We start from the raw sequence: 24,224 nt of genomic DNA, 5'->3' as shown, positions 1-24,224 counted from the left end.
GCTTGATGAGCTGTACCATGTCCACGCCCAGGATTGGAACTGTTGAAACACTGAGCCGCCTGTAGCGGAGCGCACGAACTTAATCACTCGGCCATGGGGCCAGCCCCAGATCTCATTTTTTTAAAATAATGACCACAAAACAGAAACCATAGACATGAATGTATGTGTATGTAGAATGTGATATGTTTTTCAAGACAGTATGGTATGTTCTAATCATTCTGGGTTGGGGGGGTCTTTCCTCAGAGTTTCTATGCATATCTCTATCACTTTATTCCCACTTTGCTTCAAGAACAAAATCATGTAAGTTGTATAATAAAAGAGTGTGGCAAGATGAGTCTAGAGAAGAAGGGTTAGATGTTCGATCTTTTTCAAATCCAATTTGACCATCTCTCTCTTAAGTGGGGAATTTAGCCCATCTGCATGGGATTTATTTGTACGGTCTTATTTTTTGTTTCCTATTTTTTCTGAATTTTTCATTTTTTCTTCTTTATTGCTTTTTTAAATTAAGATTAAAAAAAATTCTTTTTCCTTTACTATTTTGGAAGTTATGCACACTTCTATTTCCATTTGAGGGGGATTACCCTTGAAATTTTACTCTTCATACAAAGTCTGTTGTTGTTGCTTGGTTTTTTTCTAGCATTATTGAGAGATAACTGACACAGAACATTGTGTAAGTTTAAGGTGTAAACCGTGTTGATCTGATACACTTATATATTGCAAAATGATTACCACAGCAGTGTTAGCTGACTCCTCCATCACATCACATAATTACCATTTCCTTTTTTGTGATGAGAACATTTCAGATCTACTCTCTTAGCAACTTTCAAGTATATAACAATGTTATTAGCTATAATCACCATGCTGTACATTAGATCCCCAGAACTTATTCATCTTATAACTAGAAGTTTATATCCTTTGAACAACATCTCCCCATTTCCCCCAGCCCCAGCCCCTGGCAACCAGCATTCTACGCTGTTTCTGTGAGTTCAGCTTTTTTGGATTCTACATATCAGTGGAATCATACAGTATTTGTCTTTCTCTGTCTGACTTATTTCACGGATGATCATGTTTCTCTGATGATTAGTGATGTTGAGCATCTTTTTTTTTTTTTTTTTATTAATGTTATGATAGATTACAAACTTGTGAGATTTCAGTTGTACATTTTTGTTAGTCATGTTGTGGGTACACCACTTCCCCCTCCGTACCCTCCCCCCACCCCCCCTTTTCCCTGGTAACCACCGATCAGATCTCCTTCTCAATATACTAATTTCCACCTATGAGTGGAGTCATATAGAGTTCGTCTTTCTCTGACTGACTTATTTCGCTTAACATAATGCCCTCGAGGTCCATCCACATTGTTGTGAATGGGCCAATTTCGTCTTTTTTTATGGCTGAGTAGTATTCCATTGTGTATATATACCACATCTTCTTTATCCAATCATCAGTTTCTGGGCATGTAGGCTGGTTCCACGTCTTGGCTATTGTAAATAATGCTGCGATGAACATAGGGGTGCAACGGACTCTTGAGATATCTGATATCAGGTTCTTAGGATAGATACCCAGTAATGGGATGGCTGGGTCATAGGGTATTTCTATTTTTAACTTTTTGAGAAATCTCCATACTGTTTTCCATAGTGGCTGTACCAGTTTGCATTCCCACCAACAGTGTATGAGGGTTCCTCTTTCTCCACAACCTCTCCAACATTTGTCGTTCTTGGTTTTGGATGTTTTTGCCAATCTAACGGGGGTAAGGTGATATCTTAGTGTAGTTTTGATTTGCATTTCCCTGATGATTAGCGATGATGAACATCTTTTCATGTGTCTATTGGCCATATTCATATCTTCTTTTGAGAAATGTCTGTTCATGTCCTCTGCCCATTTTTTGATCGGGTTGTTTGTTTTTTTGTTGTTAAGCAGTGTGAGTTCTTTGTATATTATGGAGATTAACCCTTTGTCGGATAAGTGGCTTGTAAATATTTTTTCCCAATTAGTGAGCTGTTTTTTTGTTTCAATCCTGTTTTCCCTTGCCTTGAAGAAGCTCTTTAGTCTGATGAAGTCCCATTTGTTTATTCTTTCTATTGTTTCCCTCAACTGAGGAGTTACAGTGTCCGAAAAGATTCTTTTGAAACTGATGTCAAAGAGTGTACTGCCTATATTCTCTTCCAAAAGACTTATTGTCTCAGGCCTAATCTTTAGGTCTTTGATCCATTTTGAGTTTATTTTGGTGTGTGGTGAAAAAGAATGGTCAATTTTCAATCTTTTGCATGTGGCTGTCCAGTTTTCCCAGCACCATTTGTTGAAGAGACTTTCTTTTCTCCATTGTAGGCCCTCTGCTCCTTTGTCGAAGATTAGCTGTCCATAGATGTGTGGTTTTATCTCTGGGCTTTCAATTCTGTTCCATTGATCTGTGGACCTGTTTTTGTACCAGTACCATGCTGTTTTGATCACTGTAGCTTTGTAGTATGTTTTGAAATCGGGGATTGTGATTCCGCCGGCTTTGTTTTTCTTGCTCAGGATTGCTTTAGCAATTCGCGGTCTTTTGTTGCCCCATATGAATTTTAGGATTGTTTGTTCAATTTCTGTGAAGAATGTTCTTGGGATTCTGATTGGGATAGCATTGAATCTGTATATTGCTTTAGGTAGTATGGACATTTTAACTATGTTTATTCTTCCAATCCATGTGCAAGGAATGTTTTTCCATCTCTTTATGTCATCGCCTATTTCTTTCAAGAAAGTCTTGTAGTTTTCATTGTATAGATCCTTCACTTCCTTGGTTAAGTTTATCCCAAGGTATTTTATTCTTTTCGTTGCGATTGTGAATGGGATAGAGTTCTTGAGTTCTTTTTCTGTTAGTTTATTGTTAGTGTATAGAAATGCTACTGATTTATGCACGTTAATTTTATACCCTGCTACTTTGCTGTAGTTGTTGATTATTTCTAATAGTTTTTCTGTGGATTCTTTGGGGTTTTCTATGTATAAGATCATGTCGTCTGCAAACAACGAGAGTTTTACTTCTTCGTTACCTATTTGGATTCCTTTTATTTCTTTTTCCTGCCGAATTGCTCTGGCCAGCACCTCCAGAACTATGTTGAATAGGAGTGGTGAAAGTGGGCACCCTTGTCTTGTTCCTGTCCTCAGAGGGATGGCTTTCAGCTTTTGTCCATTGAGTATGATGTTGGCTGTGGGTCTATCATATATGGCCTTTATTATGTTGAGGTACTTTCCTTCTATACCCATTTTACTGAGGGTTTTTATCATAAATGGGTGTTGGATCTTGTCGAATGCTTTCTCTGCATCTATTGAGATGATCATGTGGTTTTTGGTTTTCATTTTGTTGATGTAGTGTATCACGTTGATTGACTTGCGGATGTTGAACCATCCCTGTGTCCCTGGTATAAATCCCACTTGATCATGGTGTATAATCTTTTTGATGTATTGCTGTAATCGGTTTGCCAAAATTTTGTTGAGGATTTTTGCCTCTATGTTCATCAGTGATATCGGCCTGTAGTTCTCCTTCTTTGTGTTGTCCTTGTCAGGTTTGGGGATCAGAGTGATGTTGGCTTCATAGAATGTGTTAGGGAGTTCTCCATCTTTCTCAATTTTCTGGAACAGTTTGAGGAGAATAGGTATTAAGTCTTCTTTGAATGTTTGGTAGAATTCTCCAGAGAAGCCGTCTGGTCCTGGACTCTTGTTTTTGGGGAGGTTTTTGATTACCGTTTCTATTTCCTTACTTGTGATTGGTCTATTCAGATTCTCCATTTCTTCCTGATTCAGTTTGGGGAGATTGTAGGAGTCTAGGAATTTGTCCATTTCTTCCAGGTTGTTCAATTTGTTGGCATATAGTTTTTCATAGTATTCTCTTATGATCTCTTGTATTTCATTGGTATCTGTTGTGATTTCTCCTCTGTCATTCCTGATTTTATTAATTTGCGATTTCTCTCTTCTTTTCTTGGTGAGTCTGGCTAGGGGTTTGTCAATTTTGTTAATTCTTTCGAAGAACCAACTCTTTGTTTCATTGATCCTTTCTATTGTCTTTTTTGTTTCAATATCGTTTATTTCTGCTCTTATTTTTAATATTTCCCTCCTTCTACTGACTCTGGGCCTTGTTTGTTCTTCTTTTTCTAGTTCTGTTAGGTGTCGTTTGAGGTTGCTTACGTGAGCTTTTTCTTGTTTAGTGAGGTGAGCCTGTATTGCGATGAATTTCCCTCTTAGGACTGCTTTTGCTGCATCCCAAATGATTTGGTATGTCGTGTTCTCATTTTCATTTGTCTCCAGATAATATTTGATTTCTTCTTTAATTTCTTCAATGATCCATTGTTTGTTGAGAAGCGTGTTGTTTAGTCTCCACATTTTTGCACCTTTCTCTGCTTTTTTCTTGTAGTTGATTTCTAGTTTAATAGCGTTATGATCAGAAAAGATGCTTGATATTATTTCAACTCTCTTGTATTTATTGATGTTTGCTTTGGTTCCCAAAATATGGTCAATCCTTGAGAATGTTCCATGTGCACTTGAGAAGAATGTGTAACCTGCTGTTTTTGGATGAAGTGTTCTATATATATCTATTAAGTCCATCTGGTCTAATTTTTCATTTAATTCTATTATTTCCGTGTTGATTTTCTGTCTGGATGTTCTGTCCATTGGTGTTAATGGTGTGTTGATGTCCCCTACTATTATTGTATTGTTGTTGATGTCTTCTTTTAGTTCTATTAAGAGTTGCTTTACAAATTTTGGTGCTCCTGTGTTGGGTGCGTATATATTTATAAGTGTTATGTCTTCTTGGTGGAGAGTCCCTTTTATCATTATATACTGTCCCTCTTTGTCTTTCTTTATCTGTTTTGCTTTGAAATCTACCTTGTCTGATATTAGTATAGCGACACCTGCTTTCTTTTGTTCATTATTAGCTTGGAGTATTGTTCTCCATCCCTTCACTCTGAGTCTGTGTTTGTCTTTGGGGCTGAGGTGTGTTTCCTGGAGGCAGCATATTGTTGGATCTTGTTCTTTGATCCATCCTGCCACTCTGTGTCTTTTGATTGGGGAGTTCAATCCATTTACATTTAGAGTGATTATTGAGACGTGGGGGCCTACCACTACCATTTTGTGTCTTGTTTTCCGGTTTTCTTCAGTTTCCTTTGTTTCTCGTCCCATGGTTTAATCTGTTCTGATGTAGAGCTGCTACTCTCTGTTGTTGTCCTTCTACTTATCTCCTCTGCTCTTGGTTTTGTAGCCCCTTTCCTTTTTTGGATTTTTCAGGAATGAGGGTTTTCCTGAGGATTTCCTGAAGAGGAGGTTTTGTGACAATGAACTCCCTTAATTTTTGTTTATCTGGGAAAGTTTTTATTTCTCCATCGTATTTGAAGGATATTTTTGCTGGGTAGAGAATTCTCGGCTGTAGGTTTTTGTCCTTCAGATTTTTGAATATATCATTCCACTCTCTTCTAGCCTGTAAAGTTTCTGCTGAGAAATCTGCTGATAGCCTGATGGGGGTTCCTTTGTAGGTTAGTTTCTTTTGCCTGGCTGTCCTTAATATTTTCTCCTTGTCATTGACTTTTGCTAGCTTCACTACTATATGCCGTGGAGTTGGTCTTCTTGCATTGATAAAGTTTGGAGATCTATTGGCTTCTGTCACCTGAAGATCCATCTCCCTCACCAGATTTGGGAAGTTCTCAGCCATTATTTCTTTGAATAGGTTTTCTGCCCCTTTCTCCTTCTCTTCTCCCTCTGGTATACCTATAATCCTTACGTTGCATCTCCTAATTGTGTCTGATAATTCTCGGAGAGTTTCTTCATTTCTTTTAAGTCTTGCTTCTCTCTCCTCCTCTGCCTGCAACAATTCTATATTGCCATCTTCCAAATTGCTAATTCTTTCCTCCATATTATCGGCCCTACTGTTCAGAGCATCTAGATTTTTCTTAATCTCCTCTATTGTGTTCTTCATTTCCAATATTTCTGTTTGGTTCTTCTTTATCGTATCAAACTCTTTTGTGACATAGCTCCTGAACTCGTTGAGTTGTCGGTCAGAATTCTCTCTTAACTCAGTGAGTATTTTAATGATGGCTGTTTTGAAGTCATCATCATTTAGGTTATATATCTCATTTTCTTTGGGATTGTTTTCTGTGTATTTGTTACTTTCTTTCTGTTCTGGAGATTTAATGTATTTTTTCATATTGCTTGATGATGTTGATTTGTGCCTCCGCATGGAGATAGAGTTTAGTTGCTCCTTTCACTTGTTTCAGCTGCTACGGTGGGGGGAGCAGCTGTTTATACTTCACCAACCAGGAACCCTGTCCGTAGTTGCTAACTGGGCCTGGGCCCCTCTTCGTAGCCACAGTGGCCCTTTGGATTCCCTCCTCTGCCGTGGGGGCCGTCACGGGGGGCTTCAGGCTGCAGGTGCCTACTGTTGTTGCTCACCTAGATGCGCTCTCTCCTTGGGGTCTGCAACGGTGTTATGGGCTTTTCCAGCGGCCAGGGGTGGGATCACTTATATTTGTCGCTCCGTTGCTGTCGGCACCCACCAAATCTCACTTGTCCTCTATGGGTCGCAGGAGAGCTATTGGCATCTTCTACAGTCTGTGGTTAGTACACCTAGCTATGCTGCTTTTGCCCTGGGGTCTTCCAGCCTTGTGGCTGGCGGCTGGGTGCCTTCTACTGGTGCTGTGCAGAGGCTTTCCCTAAGGCTTCTGTGAGCCTGTAGGGTTTCCCCCTAGGCTACTAAGCTGGGTCTCTGGAACTCTCTCCAGCCCCAGTCCTCTCCGAGATCTCCGGCAATCCCTAGCCTCACCGGGCGGGCAACGGCAGCTGGGGGTTGCCCCGCCCTCTGGGCTTCTCTCCGGGCCTCTGCCGGGAGCTCTGAATGCTCAGCGTGGCCCCTCTGCTACCGGCAGACAGAGAGTTTTGTCTGCTGCCTGGCGGAGCTCCGGCGCTTCCCCTCCGGGTCGCCACACCGGCCTTTGAAAGTTCCCCCGCCCCCGGTCCTCTCCGAGATCTCTGGTAATCCCTAGCCCCACGGGGCGGGCAACGGCAGCTGGGGGTCACCCCGCCCTCTGGGCTTCTGTCCGGGCCTCTGCCGGGAGCCCTGAATGCTGGGCGTGGCCCCTCTGCTAATGGCAGACAGAGAGTTTTGTCTGCTGCCTGGCGGAGCTCCGGCGCTTCCCCTCCAGGTCGCCGGACCGGCCTTTGAAAGTTCCCCCGCCCCGGTCCTCTCTGAGATCTCCGGCAATCCCTAGCCCCAAGGGGCGGGCAACGGCAGCTGGGGGTCGCCCCACCCTCTGGGATTCTTTCCGGGCCTCTCCCGGAGCCGTGAGTGCTCAGCGTGGCCCCTCTGCTAATGGCAGACAGAGAGTTTTGTCTGCTGCCGGGCGGAGCTCCAGCGCTTCCCCTCCGGGTCGCCCGAACCGGCCTTTGAAAAGTTCCCCCAGCCCCGGTCCTCTCCGAGATCTCCGGCAACCCCTAGTCCCACGGGGCGGGCAACGGCAGCTGGGAGACCTCCGTGCCCTCCGTGTCTCTCTCTGGGACCCTCCGGGCGCCCCGAGCACCAGGCTGGGTCTCCCCGCCAATGGCGGGGAGAGACTCTCCCCGCGGGCTCAGGTGTGCAACTCCAAAGTTTCCCTCTGCGTTTAGGAGTAATTGCGGGGGGTTTAAGTAGGGTTCTGGTCACCTGTTTCCACCGTCGCTCCTCTGTTGTGTTCTCGCTCCTGCCCTAGATGTGTGTGGATCCTCTGGGGGCGTCCGTTGGAAGAAAGCCGCTTGCGGGTACTAGGCTGCCCGTCGGGGTCGGAGAGTTTTCACCTATTTCCACATCCTCCCGGAGGAAAGTCCGTCCGCCTTCCGATGTATAGTCGCGTGGGTGTCTCAGACGTCCTGAGATGCTGTCTGGATATCCTTTGTCAAGCGATAAGTGTCCAAATAATTGTAGACTCGAAGGGCGAGAGACAAAGAGGACTACTCACGGCGCCATCTTGGATCTTCCCCCCGATGTTGAGCATCTTTTCATGTACCTGTTGGCCATTTGTATGTCTTCTCTGGAAAAATGTCTATTCAGTTCTTCTGTCCATTTTTTAAATCAGACTTTTTTTGTTATTGAATTGTATGAGTCCTTTCTATACTTTGGATATTAACCCCTTATCAGATATATGGTTTGCAAGTATTTTCTCCCATTCCTTAGGCTACCTTTTCATTTTGTTGTCTCTTTTGCTGTGCAGAAGCCTTTTAGTTTGATGTAGTCCCACTTTATTTTTGCTCTTATCGCTTGTGCTTTTGGTATCATGTCCAAAAAGTTGTTGCTAAGACCAATGTCAAGGAGGTTTTCCCTGGTTTCTAGGAGTTTTACAGTTTCAGGTCTTAAGTTTAAGTCCCTAATCCATTTCAAGTTAATTTTTGTGTGTGGTATAATCTGGGGGTCCAGTTTCATTCTTTTGCACATGGCTCTCCAGTTTTCCTAGCACCATTTATTGAAGAGACTGTCCTTTCCCCATTGAGTATTCTTGGCTCCCTTGTCAAATATTAGTTGACCATAAATGTGAAGGTTTATTTCTGGGCTCTCAATTCTGTTCCCTTGGTCTACATGTCTATTTTATTTTATTTTATTTTTGATGAGGAGGATTGGCCCTGAGCTAACATCTGCTGCCAATCTTCCTCTTTTTGCTTGAGGAAGATTGTCGCAGAGGTAACATGTATGCTGATCTTCCTCTATTTTTTGTATGTGGGACTCTGTCTCAGCATGGCTTGATGAGCAGTGCATAAGGCCATGCCCAAAATCTGAACCCGTGAACCCTGGGCCACTGAAGCAGAGCATATGAACTTAACCACCATGCCACTGGGCCAGCCCTATATGTGTCTATTTTTATGCCAGTACCATACTGTTTTAATTACTATAACTTTGTAGTATAGTTTGAAATCAGGAAGTGTGATGCCTCTGGCTTTGTTCTTCTTTCTCAGGATTGCTTTGGCTATTTAGGGTCTTTTGTGGTTCCATATGAATAGTCATATTTTCCATCAGCATTTACCAAATAGTTCATTCTTTCTGCTACTGGTTTAAGAAGCTGCCTTTATCATATGTTACATTTCCATTTATATCTGTGTCTGTTTCTGGACTCTATATTCTGATTGACATATTTATCTGTGCCTGCATTAAGACCACACTTTTAAGTACAATAGCTTTATGATATCATTTGATACTTTCTAGGGCAAGAAACTTTGATTCTCAATTAGTTACATTAAGCTAGTGTCTGAGCATTGCTTAGTGGATTTGTGTGTCACCACCTTGCAGAGTAGACAAACATTTATTGAATGGTTGGATGGATAGATGTATGGAAGAGGCTTTCAGAAACAATTCTCTTTATAGACTGAAGTCAATGTTACTTTTGTTTAGCTTTTTATTTAGATATAATTTCAAGCTTACAGAAATGCTGCAAGAATAGTAGAGAGAACTCTCATATACTCTTTACTCGGATTCACTAATTTTTAACATTTTGCTGTATTTGCTTTATAAGCCTCTCTTTTCTCTGTATACATGCTTTTATTACTTATTTTCCATTTGAGAATAGGTTGCAGACATCATGCCCCTTTATCTCTTAGTACTTCATTGTGTATTTCCTATGAATAAAGATACTCTCTTATATAACCCAAGTAGAGTTATGAAATTCAGAAAATCTAACATTGATGCAATACATTTATCTAACTAGCAGCCAATATTCCAATTGTATCAATCAATGCTATCTTTTGTAGCATTTCTTCCCTCTACTTCAGGGTCCAGTCCTGGATCCTGCACTGGACTAAGGTCCTGCTTCTTTGAAATGTTTGTTTCCTTGAATTTGGAACATTAGCAGATGTTAATTTTGATCACCCAATCAAGGGTTTTTTTCTGGTTTCTCCTCTGTGTAGTTACTATTTTTCCCCTTGCAACTAACAAGCAGTTTGTAGGAAAACAGTTGAAGACCATGCAAATGCCCTTTTCCTCATCAAACTGCCCCTCCCACCATATAGCATCCAAGTCCATCTTTACCACGATGGTCTATGGCTCACTTCGCTTTGGGATTGGGACCTAACTGATCAAATATTAATGATGTACCTTTTTTTGGAAGGTTAATGCTATCTCTTCTTGAGAATAAGGTAATGGGCATAACATATAATCATTTCTAATCATGTCATGACAATCCAAAATAATAAATCCAGATACTGCTAAAACTTCTCATTCCCCATTTCTTTTGTAGGCATCAATGGCTTTGTTTTTGATAGCTTGCAGCTGTCAGTTTGTTTGCATGAGGTGGCATACTGGTACATTCTAAGTGTTGGAGCACAGACTGACTTTCTCTCTGTCTTCTTCTCTGGATATACCTTCAAACACAAAATGGTCTATGAAGACACACTTACCCTATTCCCATTCTCAGGAGAAACCGTCTTCATGTCAATGGAAAACCCAGGTTAGTTATTTTCATTATTCTTTTTCTAATAGCTGTGATTGCTTCATAAGCCTTTCATATGCCCTTTTGACCACTAGCTCACATTTGGGCAGATATCAAATTGTTCAAGTGATTTTGGTAATTGCAAGGCATTTTGATGACAGCACCACATCAAGCATTTAACTTAAAAGTCTTTGCTCTAAAAAGTGCCTTTACTTGCTATGGGCTAAAATTTTTAGTGTGTTTACTAAGCTATAGTGGTGAGTACATTTATACATGCAGTTAACATGTGGAGGCTAAATATGTTTCTGTGTGCCTTGTGATCATTGGTGTTCTTGGTCTCATCCTCCCTCTCCATCGATAACCACTGCAAGGCTTTTGAAAGCACTAGCCCTGTGATCAGGAGGAACACTGACCTGGCCTAAATCCAACACAGATTGTCGCTACATTCATGCAGCTTGGTAACAAGCACTAGGCCACTCCATGGGATGCTCCTTATCCCTCCTACCCCCATCATCTTCAGAGGAAAGCACATAAAACTACCTGAAGATTGTAGTTATTCTCTTACATGTATGGCTTTTCTGGAGATAAATCCTCATGGGGAAATTTCTGGGGAATAAAAACCAATCTCATCATATATAAATGTATATTCATGTTCATACCTAGAAACTTATCTTACTTCAAGTGATGTATTTTTGTGGAAAGTGAGTGAAGAAGAACCTGACAGAACTCCAATAACCCTCTGAAAGTGTCTTGTTTATTTATATTTATGTCTTTGTTATCTGTTTTCCAATAAGTTGCAAACTCTCTGAGGACAGAGACCTTGTTTATCTTGTTCATCACTGTATCACCAATATTCACAATGCCTGGTCTATAGTAGATGCTTAATAAATATTTTTTCAATGAATGAATTAATTAAATACGTCCAAAAAGACTGTAAAACAGAATGTATAACATGGTTGTAATTGTCTAAACCAAAGAGAGAAAGTGTGTGTGTCTGTGTGTGTGTGTGTGTAGGCAGAGAAAAAATATTAAAAATATCAATATTTTGAGAAGCTTTTAAACTACTTTGGTGATCACTTAAATTCTAAAGACAAATTAAAACTCTATGTCTTGAGGGAAAATTTTTTAAGATAGTATCATTGATTACAAAGCTCAAGCTAAATAAAGCCCCTAGAGATTTCCCGTGTTCAGTATGGTAAAGTCTGATCTCTTTTATTTGTTTATTTTATTGAGATTAAATTCACATAACATAAAATTCACCATTTTACCCATTTAAAAGTGTACAACTTAGTGGCTTCCAGTGCATTCACAGTGTTGTGCAACCATCACTGCTGTCTAATTTCAGAATTTTTCATCACCCCAAAAAGAAACCCTTTACCATTGTCACTCCCTATTACCCCTCCCCCAGCCCCTGGCAATCACTAATCTTCTTTCTGTCTCTATGGAATTGTCTCTTCTGGATATTTCATTTAAATAGAATAATGCAATATTTATTTTCTGTGTCTGGTTTATTTCACTCAGAATAATGTTTTCAAGATTCATCCATGTTGTATTGCGTATCAGTACATCATTCTTTTTATGACTATACAGTTCACTTTACACCCTGCTTTAACCACATATTACCGCAAAAAAGAAATGATAATTATGTGACGTGGTAGAGGTGTTAGCTAACACTACTGTGGTGCTCATACTGTAATATATAAATATATCAAATCAATACATTGTACACGTTAAACTTACAAAACGATATCTGTCAATTATATCTCAATAAAAAAAGAAATTATAGCCAGCAGGTTGGTCAACTGTTTCTGTAAATAAAGTTTTATTGGAACATACACACAAAAGAAATACAATTAACTTTTGTATATTGACCTTGTAGCTTGCGACCTTGTAGCTTGCAACCTTGCTAAATTCACTTATAAGATCTAGCAGTTATTGGATTCCCATAAAGTTTTCTATGTACACAATCAAACTGTTTGCTAATATTGACAGTTTCAGTTTTCCCTATCCAACCCCATGCCTTTTATTTCTTTTTTTGTGACTCGATTTTCAATAAAACTAGTAAGAATAGAAAAAACATACCACAAGTTTTGATGAGTCATATTTTTACTATCATTGAGTTTGAAATATTTTCTAACGTCCATTGTGGTTTCCTCATTTACCCATAGTTATTTAAAAATGTTTTACTAAATTTCTAAACATATGGGTGTTTTCTAGTTATCTCTCTGTGGCTAATTTCTTACTTTTACTTCACTGAGGTCATATAACATACTCAATATGATTTCAATTATTTGGAATTTGTTGAAACTTGCCTGTGTCAGAAGTTGGAGGAGGAGATTGGCAGCTGAGGTGTCTTCAAAAGAATTATAATTCTTTTAATTTTCTTTGCATCTGTGATTATATCTCCTTTTTTATTTCAAATTTTGTACATGTGGAATTTCTTATTTTTATTTAGTTATTGATTTTATCTTGTTTTTCATCAAAGAATCAACTCTTCTTTAAGCTCTCAGACTGAGATTAATTAATCAATCATAATATTTTAAACTTATCTTTATTTACACATGTAAGACAGAAAGATGTTCTCATTACAAAAATTTAACCAATACAGATATAACTAAAGTCCCTCTTGATCATTATTCCCAATCCCAGGCCCTTTGCAGACCCGTTTATGGAATTTCATTTTCCCCTTTTCTCACCCAATTACCGTCCTCCTCAAGAAAAGGAAGGTATTAGTTTTGTCTAAGTTATAACAGTGGAATTTTAAGAGTCAAAACCTTATTTAAATACTCATTTCAGCTCCAATCCTGGTCCACTCTGACTCAACATGGTTTTACACCATCAAAAATATGCCTTAAATATCACGAGACTGGGCTCCCAATCCCAAAACTTATGATATAGTTATGTCCTTATATTTAGTGAAATAACATTATTAGGGCTATGTAAATGTTCACTGTGGAACCAAATAAAGATTACATTTCCCATTTTTATAACTTGTTTAACTGGAACTTCTAAGTATCTTCCTGTTCTTCTTTTACTGTTTTCCCTTTACTTATCCTCTTTTTTTCAAGAGTTCCATCGTATAACATATTCTTTTTTGCTTAGAGACTGACCTCCTGGACCCATTCATCCTCTTACTCCAATATGGGCTGATTCTCTCCAGGTCTGAGGCTCAGTTATCAATTTGGGACTTTTCTTCACCCTCCCTCAGGATAGTGCCTGGTTCCTGGATCCTATGTCTTCCTATTTTTTAATATACTCCTTTATTTTGGTAGAAAACATTCTCTAATCACTTCTTGAGAATGGCTTTCTTGAGAAAATATCTTTATTCTCATTTCTCATTTGATTGATTATCTGGCTGCACATAAATGGCTGCAGTGTGCATTAATTCCAAAATGTGTTTGACCATAGGAACTTTGGCCATGGGCATCCTATTATCTCACAGGGCTCTGTGGAAATATACTTTGGGGAAAGTTTTCCCTTTGAGAGAAAGCTGGATTCAGTTCAGATTTTGCAAATATTGTGTGAGATGATGAGGCTGTACTTGATGGGGAGCTTGGTAAAGGTGTATTTTTTTTCACTTACACTTGTGCATCTGCTTTACCACCATGAAATGCCTTCACTCAGCTAATCCTGTCCATAGTAGAAATTAATATTGCTAGCGCTGTGGTGGGATTTTATATTATGTGTATCCTAAACCTAAATCCTGCTCCCTTGTGCTTATTTATCCCGCAAATTGGTGACAGTGGATGCTAGGCATTGTGTTATGTGATTTGAATGCGTTATATGATGGGGTAGATACAATTAGCTTCATTCACAAATTAGAAAACTGGAACTCAGAGAGCTCAATTGACTTGCTGAAAGTCACACAGTTAGTAAATGGGAGAGCTAGGATTTGAACCCAGGAAATTTGACTCTAAAACCTGTGCCACTATGTTATATAGCAATAACAACTAGCCTGTACAAACATTCCTGAATTAAGGCACTGTCATCATCAAAGAGTTCTGTGTGACTATTAAGACTTTCCACTATTGTGTATGTTAAATACATTTCTCCACTTTTATCCCAGTATCTATTCAATGTTTTTAATTACAGCCCTTTCTTGTGGTCACAAACAGATATATCACAACAGCAGCAATGCAAAAACCATTTTTACTACCATTGTTAGACTACTATCACGTGTCATGGATTTAACCCAATGACCTGTAATATAATGGTACTGACTAATATTTTTTCATTTATCTGGGAATAAGAGAGAATCTCTAACACAGAACTTGCTTGGGACCTGAGTTACGAATAACCAGAATCTTATTCTTCCTCATCTCCAGGTTTGTGGGTTCTGGGGTGCCACAACTCAGACTTTCGGAACAGAGGCATGACAGCCTTACTGAAGGTTTCTAGTTGTAACAGGAACACTGGTGATTATTATGAGGACATATATGAAGATATTCCAACCTCCTTGCTGAATGAAAAGAATATCATTGAACCCAGAAGCTTCTCCCAGAATTCAAGGCACCCTAGCACTAGGCAAAGACGAGTCAAAGCCAACACAACTCCAGAAAATGATGTAGAGAAGATTTACCTTCGGTCTGGAGAGAGAACACAGCTGCTTAAAGTACAAAGTGTCTCCTCTAGTGATTTGTTGATGCTCTTGGGACAGAATCCTACTCCACACGCATTATCCTTATCTGATCTCCAAGAAGTCACATATGAGGCTAACGACCATTTACTTGGAACAATAGAAAGAAACAAGGGCCCATCTGAAGTGGCATATCTCACACCAGAGCTCCATCACAGTGGGGATAGAGTATTTTCTCCTGAGCCAGAACTGCAGTTAAGATTAAATGAGAATTTGGGGACAACTATATCAGTAGAGTTGAAGAAACTTGATTTTAAAATTTCTAGTTCATCAAATGATCTAATGATCTCGCCAACAATTCCATCAGACAAGTTGGCAGCAGGTATTGAAAAGACAGGGTCGTTAGGACGCCCAAATATGCCAGTTCAGTTTAGTAGTCAACTAGACACCACTGTATTTGGCAAAAATTCACCTCACCTTATTGAGCCTGCTGTACCTTTGGGCTTGAGTGAAGGAGATAATGATTCCAAGTTGATTGAAGCAGCTTTAATGAATAGGCAAGAAAGTTCACTGGAAGAAAATGTATTATCAATGGAAAGTGAAAGGTTATTTAAAGAGGAAGGAATTCATGGACCTGTTTCATTGACTAAAGATAATGCTTTATTCAAAGTTAATTTCTCTTTTGTAAAGACAAACAAGGCACCAATTAACACAACAACTACTAGAAAGACTCACATTGATGGCCCAACATTATTAATTGAGAATAGAACATCAGTCTGGCAAGATATTATATTAGAAAGTAACAGTGGTTTTCCAGAAGTGACTTCTTTGATTCATGATGAAACGTTTATGGACAAAAATACTACAGCTTTGGGGCTAAATCATGTGTCAAATAAAACTACTGCATCAAAAAATATGGAAATGATCCGCCAAAAAAAAGAGGACTCTGCACCACTAGGTGAAGAAAATCCAGATATATCATTCTTCAAGATGTTGTTCTTGCCAGATTCAGCAAATTTGATAAAAAGGCCCCTTTGCAAGAACTCCCTGAGCTCTGGGCAAAGGCCCAGTCCAAAGCAATTAATATCTTTAGGATCAGAAAAATCCGTGAAAGATCAGAATTTCTTGTCAGAGAAGAATAAGGTGGTAGTAGGAGAAGATGAATCTACAAAGGACACAGGACTCAAAGAGATGATTTTTCCAAACAGCAAGAGCATATTTCTTACTAACATGGCTAATGTCCAAGGAAATGATACACACAATCAAGAGAAAAACTCCCAGGAAGAGATAGAAAGGAAGGAAAAATTAATCCAAAAGAATGTAGTTTTGCCTCAGGTGTATACAGTGACTGGCACTAAGAATTTCCTGAAGAACCTTTTCTTACTAAGTGCTAAGCAAAATGTTGAAGGCTTAGATGAGGGGACGTATACTCCAATACTTCAAGACACTAGGACATTAATTGAGTCAGCAAATAGAGCAATGACTCACATGGCCCATTTCTCAAAAGTAAGGGAGGAAGCAAACTTGGAAGTCTTTGGAAATCAAACAAAGGAAATGGTAGAGAAGCATCCAAGCACCACAAGGATGGCTCCTAATCCACATCAGCAGAATGTTATCACTCACCATGGTAAGCGGGCTTTGAAACAATTCAGACTCCCACGAGAAGAAACAAAACTTGAAAGGGGGCTAATTTTGAATGATACCTCAACCCAGTGGTCCAAAAACATGAAATATTTGATCCAAGGCACCCTCACACAGATAGAGTACAATGAGAAGGATAAAAGAGCCATTACTCAGTCCCTCTCGTCAGATGGTTCTGTGAGGAGTCATGGCATCACTCAAACGAATGGCTCTGCATTACCCATTGCAAAAGTATCAGTATTTTCATCAATTAGACCTAGAGATCTGACCAAGATCCCATCCCAAGACAACTCTTCTCATCTTCTAGCATCAGCCTGTAGTTATACCTTTAGGGAGAAGAGTTCTGGGATCCAAGAAAGCAGTCATTTCTTACAAGGAGCCAGAAAAAATAACCTGTCTTTAGCCTTCCTAACCTTGGAAATGATCAGAGGTCAAGGAAAGATCAGCCCCCTGGGGAGCTTGTCTGAAGCATCTGGCAAAGTTGAATTACTTCCTAAAGTTCATGTTCATCAGGAAGACTCTTTCCCTATGAAAACTAGCGATGGTTCCCCTGGCCACCTGGATCTCATGGAAGAGATTTTCCTTCAGAAAGCACAGGGACCTGTTCAGTTGAATAAAGTAAATAGACCTGGGACAATAGCCTTTCTGAAGCGGGCAGCAGAAAGCTCTGAAAAGACTCCCTCCAAACTGCTGGGTCCCCTTGCTACTGAGATACCAAGAGAAGAGTGGAACTCCCAAGAGAAGTCTCAAAAAACCAAAGCTTTTAAGGCAAAAGACACCATTTCATCCTTGGACCCTTGTGAAAACAGTCATTCAATAGCAGCAAGAAATAAAGGACAAGATAAGCCCCAAGGAGAAGCCACCTGGGCAAAGCAAGAAGAGACTGGAAAGTTGTGCTTTCAAAACCTACCAGTCTTGAAACACCATCAGAGGCAAATAACCCTTACTACTGTTCAGCCAGAGGAAGACAAAATTGACTATGATGATACCTTCTCAACTGAAACAAAGAGAGAAGATTTTGACATTTATGGTGAGGAGGAAAATCAAGACCCCCGCAGCTTTCAAAAGAGAACACGACATTATTTTATAGCTGCAGTGGAACGGCTCTGGGATTATGGGATGAGTAGATCCCCCCATGCACTAAGAAACAGGTATGGGTACATTTATTATTCCTTTGTACTGCTAGTGTGACATTTGACTTTACCATGTGCTGAAACAAGAGGAAATGCATAGCCAATCTGCAGCAGTGAAACTCCAAAGATTGCTTTATAGAGGAACTCTAAGAACCAGGTGGCAAAGTCTAGATAAAGCTGAGGAGTAAATTGGAGGTAGATGATGACCCAGCAATGAGAGTTAGAGGATGGTAAATCCAGATGGTATGAAACTCTTACTCTGGTGGGATGGAGGAAAAGAAGAGGGGTTTACAAAAGAGTAGAGGGTCAAGAAGCAGCAATGGGGAACAGGAAGAAAGTAAACCTTACCTTTCAGCCTTATGAGCTGCACAAGAAGTCTTGGTCTCATGAGAGAGCCCTGAAAGAGGCAAGAGGAAGAGGTGAAGTGTGTGGTAAAGAGGTTGAGGATGCAGGGAAAGTTCTTTTCGATTGTACTGAGGATCCAGAGGGAAAAATGGGAGGATTTGATTGTTAGGGGAGTAGAGGGAGGTTGGGCAGGGGAGAGAAAGCACAGAAAAAATTGGAAGATAAACATAAGGAGAAAAATCAGTTAACAAATATTTATCGAGCATGTACTATATGCCAGACATTTTTGCAGACACTGGAGTGCAGCAATGTAGGAGCTTACAGTCTATTGGGGAGAGCAACAGATAATAACTTAGTATAAAAACAAATAGGAGAATCTTTTTTTTATTGAGGTCAAAATGGTTTATAACTGTGAAATTCCAGGTGTACATTATTATTTATCAGTATTCTGTATAGACTTCATCGTGCTCACCACTAATAGTCTAATTTTTATCCATCACCATACATATATGCCCCTTTACCCCTTTCTCCCACCCCCAAACCCCCTTCCCCTCTGGTAACCACCAATTTGTTCTCTTTGTCCACATGTTTGTTTATCTTCCACATATGAGTGAAACTGTACGGTGTTTGTCTTTCTCTGTCTGGCTTATTTCACTTAAGATAATGCCCTCAAGGTACATCCATATTGTTGCAAATGGGATGATTTTGTCTTTTTATAGCTGAGTAGTATTCCATTGTATATATATATACCACATCGTCTTTATCCATTCTTCCATTGATGGGCACTTGAGTTGCTTCCATGCCTTGGCTATTGTGAATAATGCTGCAGTGAACATAGGGGTGCATAAATCTCTTTGAATTGTTGATTTCAAGTTCTTTGGATGAATACCCATTAGTGGGATAGCTGGATTGTATGGTATTTCTGTTTTTAGTTTTTTGAGAAATCTCCATGCTGTTTCCCATAGTGGCTGCACCAGTTTGCATTCCCACCAGCAGTGTATGAGGGTTCTCTTTTCTCCACATCCTCTCCAACATTTGTTGATTTTTGTCTTGGTAGTTATAGCCATTCTGATGGGTGTGAAGTGATATCTTGTTGTAGTTTTGATTTACATTTCCCTAATGATTAGTGATGTTGAACATCTTTTCATGTGCCTGTTGGCCACCTGTATATCTTCTTTGGAAAAATGTCTGTTCGTATCCTCTGCCCATTTCTTGATCAGGTCGTTTGTTTTTTTATTGTTGAGTTGTATGAGTTCTTTATATGTTTTGGAGATTAACACCTTGTCAGATATTTTATTTGCAAATATTTTCTCCCAGTTTGTGGGTTGTCTTTTCATTTGTTCATGGTTTCCTTTGCTTTGCAGAAGCTTTTTAGTCTGATGTAGTCCCATTTGTTTATTTTTTCTTTAGTTTCCCTTGCCCAAGTAGACATGGTATTTGAAAAGATGCTGTGAAGACCAATGTCAGCAAGTTTACTGCCTATATTTTCTTCTAGGAGTTTTATGGTTTCAGGCCTTACCTTCACGTCTTTAATACATTTTGACTTAATTTTTGTGTATAGTGTAAGATAATGGTCTACTTTCATTCTTTTGCATGTGGCTCTTCAGTTTTCCTAACACCATTTATTGAAGAGAATTTTCTTTCTTCATTGTATTTCTTGGCTCCTTTGTAGAAGATTAGCTGTCCATAGATGTGTCGTTTTATTTCTGGGCTTTCAATTCTGTTCCATTGATCCGTGTGTCTGTTTTTGTGCCAGTGTCATGCTGTCTTGATTATTATGGCTTTGTAGTATATTTTGAAGTCAGGGATTGTGATGCCTCCAGCTTTGTTCTTTTTTCTCAGGATTGTCTTCAGTATTCAAGGTCTTTTGTTCTTCCATATAAATTTTAGGAGTCTTTGTTCTATTTTCATTAAGACTGTCATTGGGTTTCTGATTGGGATTGCATTGAATCTGTAGATTGCTTTAGGTAATATGGACACTTTAACTATGTTTATTCTTCCAATCCTTGTGCATGTAGTATCTTTCCATTTCTTTATGTCATCTTCAATTTCTTTCAATACTATTTTATAGTTTTCAATGTATAGATCTTTCACATTCTTGGTTAAATTTATTCCTAGATATTTTTTGTTGTGGTGGTGGTGGTTATAAATGGGATTGTATTGTTGAGTTCTCTTTCTGCTAGTTCGTTATTAGAGTATAGAAATGCAACTGATTCTTGTAAGTTGATTTGTACCCTGCAACTTTACTGTAGTTGTTGATTATTTCTAGTAGTCTTCTGATGGATTCTTTAGGGTTTTCTATTTATAGAATCATGTCATCAACAAACAGCAAGAGTTTCACTTCCTATTTTCCAGTTTGGATTCCTTTTATTTTTTTTCCTTGCCTAATTGCTCTGGCCAAAACTTCCACTACTATGTTGAATAAGAGTGGCGACAGTGGGTACCCTTATCTTGTTCCTGTTCTCAGAGGAATGGCTTTCAGTTTTTCACCATTGAGTATGATGTTGGCTGCAGGTTTGTCATATTTGGTCTTTATTATGTTAAGGTACTTTCCTTGTATACCCATTTTATTGAGAGGTTTTATCATAAATGGATGTTGGATCTTGTCAAATGCTTTCTCTGAATCTATTGAGATGATCATGTGATTCTTATTCCTCATTTTGCTAATGTGGTGTATCACATTAATTGATTTGTGGATGGCAAACCATCCCTGCTTCCCCAGAATAAATCTCATTTGATCATGGTGTATGATCCTTTTAATGTATTGCTGTATTTGGTTTGCCAATATCTTGTTGAGGATTTTTGCATCTATGTTCATCAGCAATATTGGGCTGTAATTTTTCTTCTTTGTATTGTCCTTGTCTGGTTTTGGTATCAGGGTGATGTTGGCCTCTTAGAATCAGTTAAGAAGTATTCTGTTTTCTTCAATTTTTTGGAATTGTTTGAGAAGGATAGGTATTAAATCTTCTTTGAAGGGGAACCGTCATACACTGCTGATGGGAGCGCAAACTGGTGCAACAACTATGGAAAACATTATGGAGAGTCCTCAAAAAATTAAGAATATATCTACCATGTGATCTAGCTATTCCACCACTGACTATTTACCCAATGAACATGAAAACACGAATGTGAATGCATAAAGATACATGCACCCCTATGTTCATTGCAGCATTATTCACAATAGCCAAGACTTGGAAGCAACCTTGGTGCCCATCAAGGGATGAATGGATAAAGATGTGGTATCTATACACAATGGAATACTACTCAGCCATAAGAAATGATGAAATCCAGCCATTTATGACAACACGCATGGACCTTAAGGGTATTATGCTAAGTGAAATAAGTCAGAGAGAGAAAGTCAAATACCATATGATCTCACTCATAAGTAGAAGATAAAAATGACAAACAAACACATAGAGACAGAGATTGGATTGGTGGTTACCAGAGGTGAAGAGGAGAAGAAGGAGAGTGAAAGGGGTGATTAAGCACAGGTATGTGGTGATGGATTATAAGTAGTCTTTGGGTGGTAAACATGATGTAATCTACACAGAAATAGAAATATATAATGATGTATGCCTGAAATTTATGTAATTTTATGAACCAATGTTATTGCAATAAAAATAAATAAATAAATAAATAAATAAATAAATAAATAAATAAATAAATAATCTTCTTTGAATGTTTGGTAGAATTCTCCTGAGAAGCCATCTGGTCCTGCAGTTTTGCTTTTTGGAAGGTTTTTGATTATTGTTTCAATCTCTTTACTTGTGATTGGTTTATTTGGATTCTCTATTTCTTATTAATTCAGTTTTGGGAGGTTGTATGAGTCTAAGAATTTATGTGTTTCTTCCATGTTATCAAATTTGTGGGCATATAGGTTTTCATAGTATTCTCTTATAATCGTTTGTATTTCTGTAGTATCTGTTGTAATTTTTCCTCTTTTGTTTCTAATTTTATTTATTTGAGACTTCTCTCTTTTGTTCTTATTGAGTCTGGCTAAGGGTCTGTCAATTTTGTTTATCTTCTCAAAGAACCAGCTCTTGGTTTCATTAACCCTATCTACTGATTTTTAGTCTCTATTTCATTTATTTCTGCCCTGATTTTTATTATTTCCTGCCTTCTGCTGACATTGGGCTTTGTTCTTTTTCTAGTTCTGTTAGGTGCATTTTAAGATTGCTTGAGATTTTTCTTGCTTGTTGAGGTAGGCCTGTATTGCTATGAATTTCCCTCTCATGACCACTTTTGCTGCATCTCCTAAGAGTTGATATGTTGTATTTTCATTTTCATTTGTCTCCAGGTATTTTTTAATATCCCCTTTGATATCTTCACTGATTCCAGTGGTTGTTCACGAGCATGTTGTTAAGTCTCCACATATTTCTGACTGCCAGTTTTTTTTTTCTTTTTGCTTTTTCTCCCCAAATCCCCCTAGTACATAGTTGTATATTTTAGTTGTGGGTCCTTGTAGTTGTGGCATGTGGGACACTGCCTCAACATGGCCTGGTGAGTGGTGTCATGTCCGTGCCCAGGATCAGAACCGATGAAACCCTGGGCTGCCAAAGCAGAGCACACGAACTTAATCACTTGGCCATGGGGCTGGCCCCCCAGTTTTTTTCTTATAGTTGATTTCCAGTTTCATAACATTGTGGTTGGAAAAGATGGTTAAGATGATTTTGATCTTCTTAAATTTATTGAGGCTTGCCTTGCTTCCCAATATATGGTCTATTTTTGAGAATGATCCATGTGCACTTCAGAAGAATGTGTATTCTGCTGTTTTTGGATGGAATGCTCTCTATATATCTATTAATTCCATCTGATCAAGTTTTTTTGTTTAAATCTACTATTTCCTTGTTGACTTTTTGTCTGTATGATCTATCCATTGATGTAGGTGGGGTGTTGAGGTCCCCTACTAGTTCTAATTTCTTCCTTTAGGTGTCTTAATAATTGCCTTATGTTCTTTGGTGCCCCTGTGTTATGTGCATGTATATTAATAAGTGTTATATCCTCTTGGTGGAATGTACTTTTTATCATTATACACTGCCTCTCTTGTTCTCTCATTGTCTTTTTTAACTTGAAGTCTGCTTTATCTGATGTAAGTATGGCAATACCTGCTTTCTTTTGTTTGCCATTAGCTTGGAGTATTGTCTTCCATCCATTCACTCTGAGCCTATGTTTGTCTTTAGAGCTGAGATGTGTTTCCTTGAGGCAGCATATTGTTGGGTCTTGTTTTCTAATCCACCCAGCTACTCTGTCTTTTGATTGAGAATTCAATCCATTTACATTTAGAGTGATTATTGACATATGAGGGCTTAATACTGCCATTTTATCTCTTGTTTTCTGGTTGTTCTATGTTTCCATTGGTTTTTTTCCTTTGTATTTCTGACTGCCATTTCATTTTGATGGTTTTCTGAGGAGGTATTCTCAGTTTTCTCTCTTTTTGTGAATTGTGGCTCTGCTCTGAATTTTTGTTTAGCAGTTACCATGAGGATTGTATAAAAGATCTCATAGATGAAATAGTCCATTTTCTCATAGCCTCTTATCGCCATAGACCTAAGCAAGTTCCTTCCTTTTCCTCTCCCATTTTGAGTTATTGCTGTTACAAATTGTTCTGTTTTTAATGTTGTGAGTTTGTGACTAAGTCGAAGCATTTATCATTACTTTTGATGATTTCTTTCCCTTTATCTCTTAAGTTATAATTGAGTCTTTGCTTCCCTCTTCTGATAGAGAGCTGCAGTTTTCTTATTATGTATGTCTATTTATCTCCTTGCTCAGAGCTTTGTAGACCTTTGCCTTTTTGTTTCAGGTGTGAGGGCATCTTTAATTATTTCTTGTAGGGGAGGTCCAGCAGCAATGAACTCCCTCAGCTTTTGTTTACCTAGGAAAGCTTTTATTTCTCCATCATATCTGAAGGAAAGTTTCATTGGATAGAATAGTCTTAGCTGAAACAGTTGGTCTTTCAGTATTTTGAATATATCATTCCATTATCTCCTAGCCTGTAGTGTTTCTGCTGGGAAAGCCACTGAAAGCCTGATAGGGTTTCCTTTGCAGGTTATTTTCTTCTGCCTTGCTGCCCTTAATATTTTTTTCTCTGTCATTGACTTTTAGCATTTTTACTAATATATGCCTTGGAGA

At 38.8% G+C, this 24,224-nt stretch overlaps 1 protein-coding gene across 22 annotated transcripts in view; it reads left to right on the top strand.

Annotated features, from left to right (window-relative positions):
- Positions 1-24,224, top strand: part of F8 (coagulation factor VIII) — a 145,283-nt gene that overhangs the window by 59,220 nt on the left and 61,839 nt on the right. For 17 of the 22 annotated variants that reach the window (XR_011535970.1, XR_011535967.1, XR_011535968.1 and 14 more), the window contains 2 exons: positions 10,209-10,418; positions 14,726-17,768. Coding sequence is in view for 11 of the 22 variants with exons in the window: in XM_070604627.1 (XP_070460728.1) it covers positions 10,209-10,418; positions 14,726-17,768 (3,253 nt within the window). In the remaining 11 variants the exon portion in view is untranslated. Of the gene's footprint in view, positions 1-10,208; positions 10,419-14,725; positions 17,769-24,224 lie in introns of those variants that run through there. The other 5 variants (XM_070604639.1, XM_070604630.1, XM_070604631.1 and 2 more) reach the window with 3 other exon arrangements.

The sequence above is a fragment of the Equus przewalskii genome, chromosome X (assembly GCF_037783145.1).
Source record: "Equus przewalskii isolate Varuska chromosome X, EquPr2, whole genome shotgun sequence".
Taxonomy (NCBI): domain Eukaryota; kingdom Metazoa; phylum Chordata; class Mammalia; order Perissodactyla; family Equidae; genus Equus; species Equus przewalskii.
This window is presented reverse-complemented; position numbering and strand designations above follow the sequence as displayed.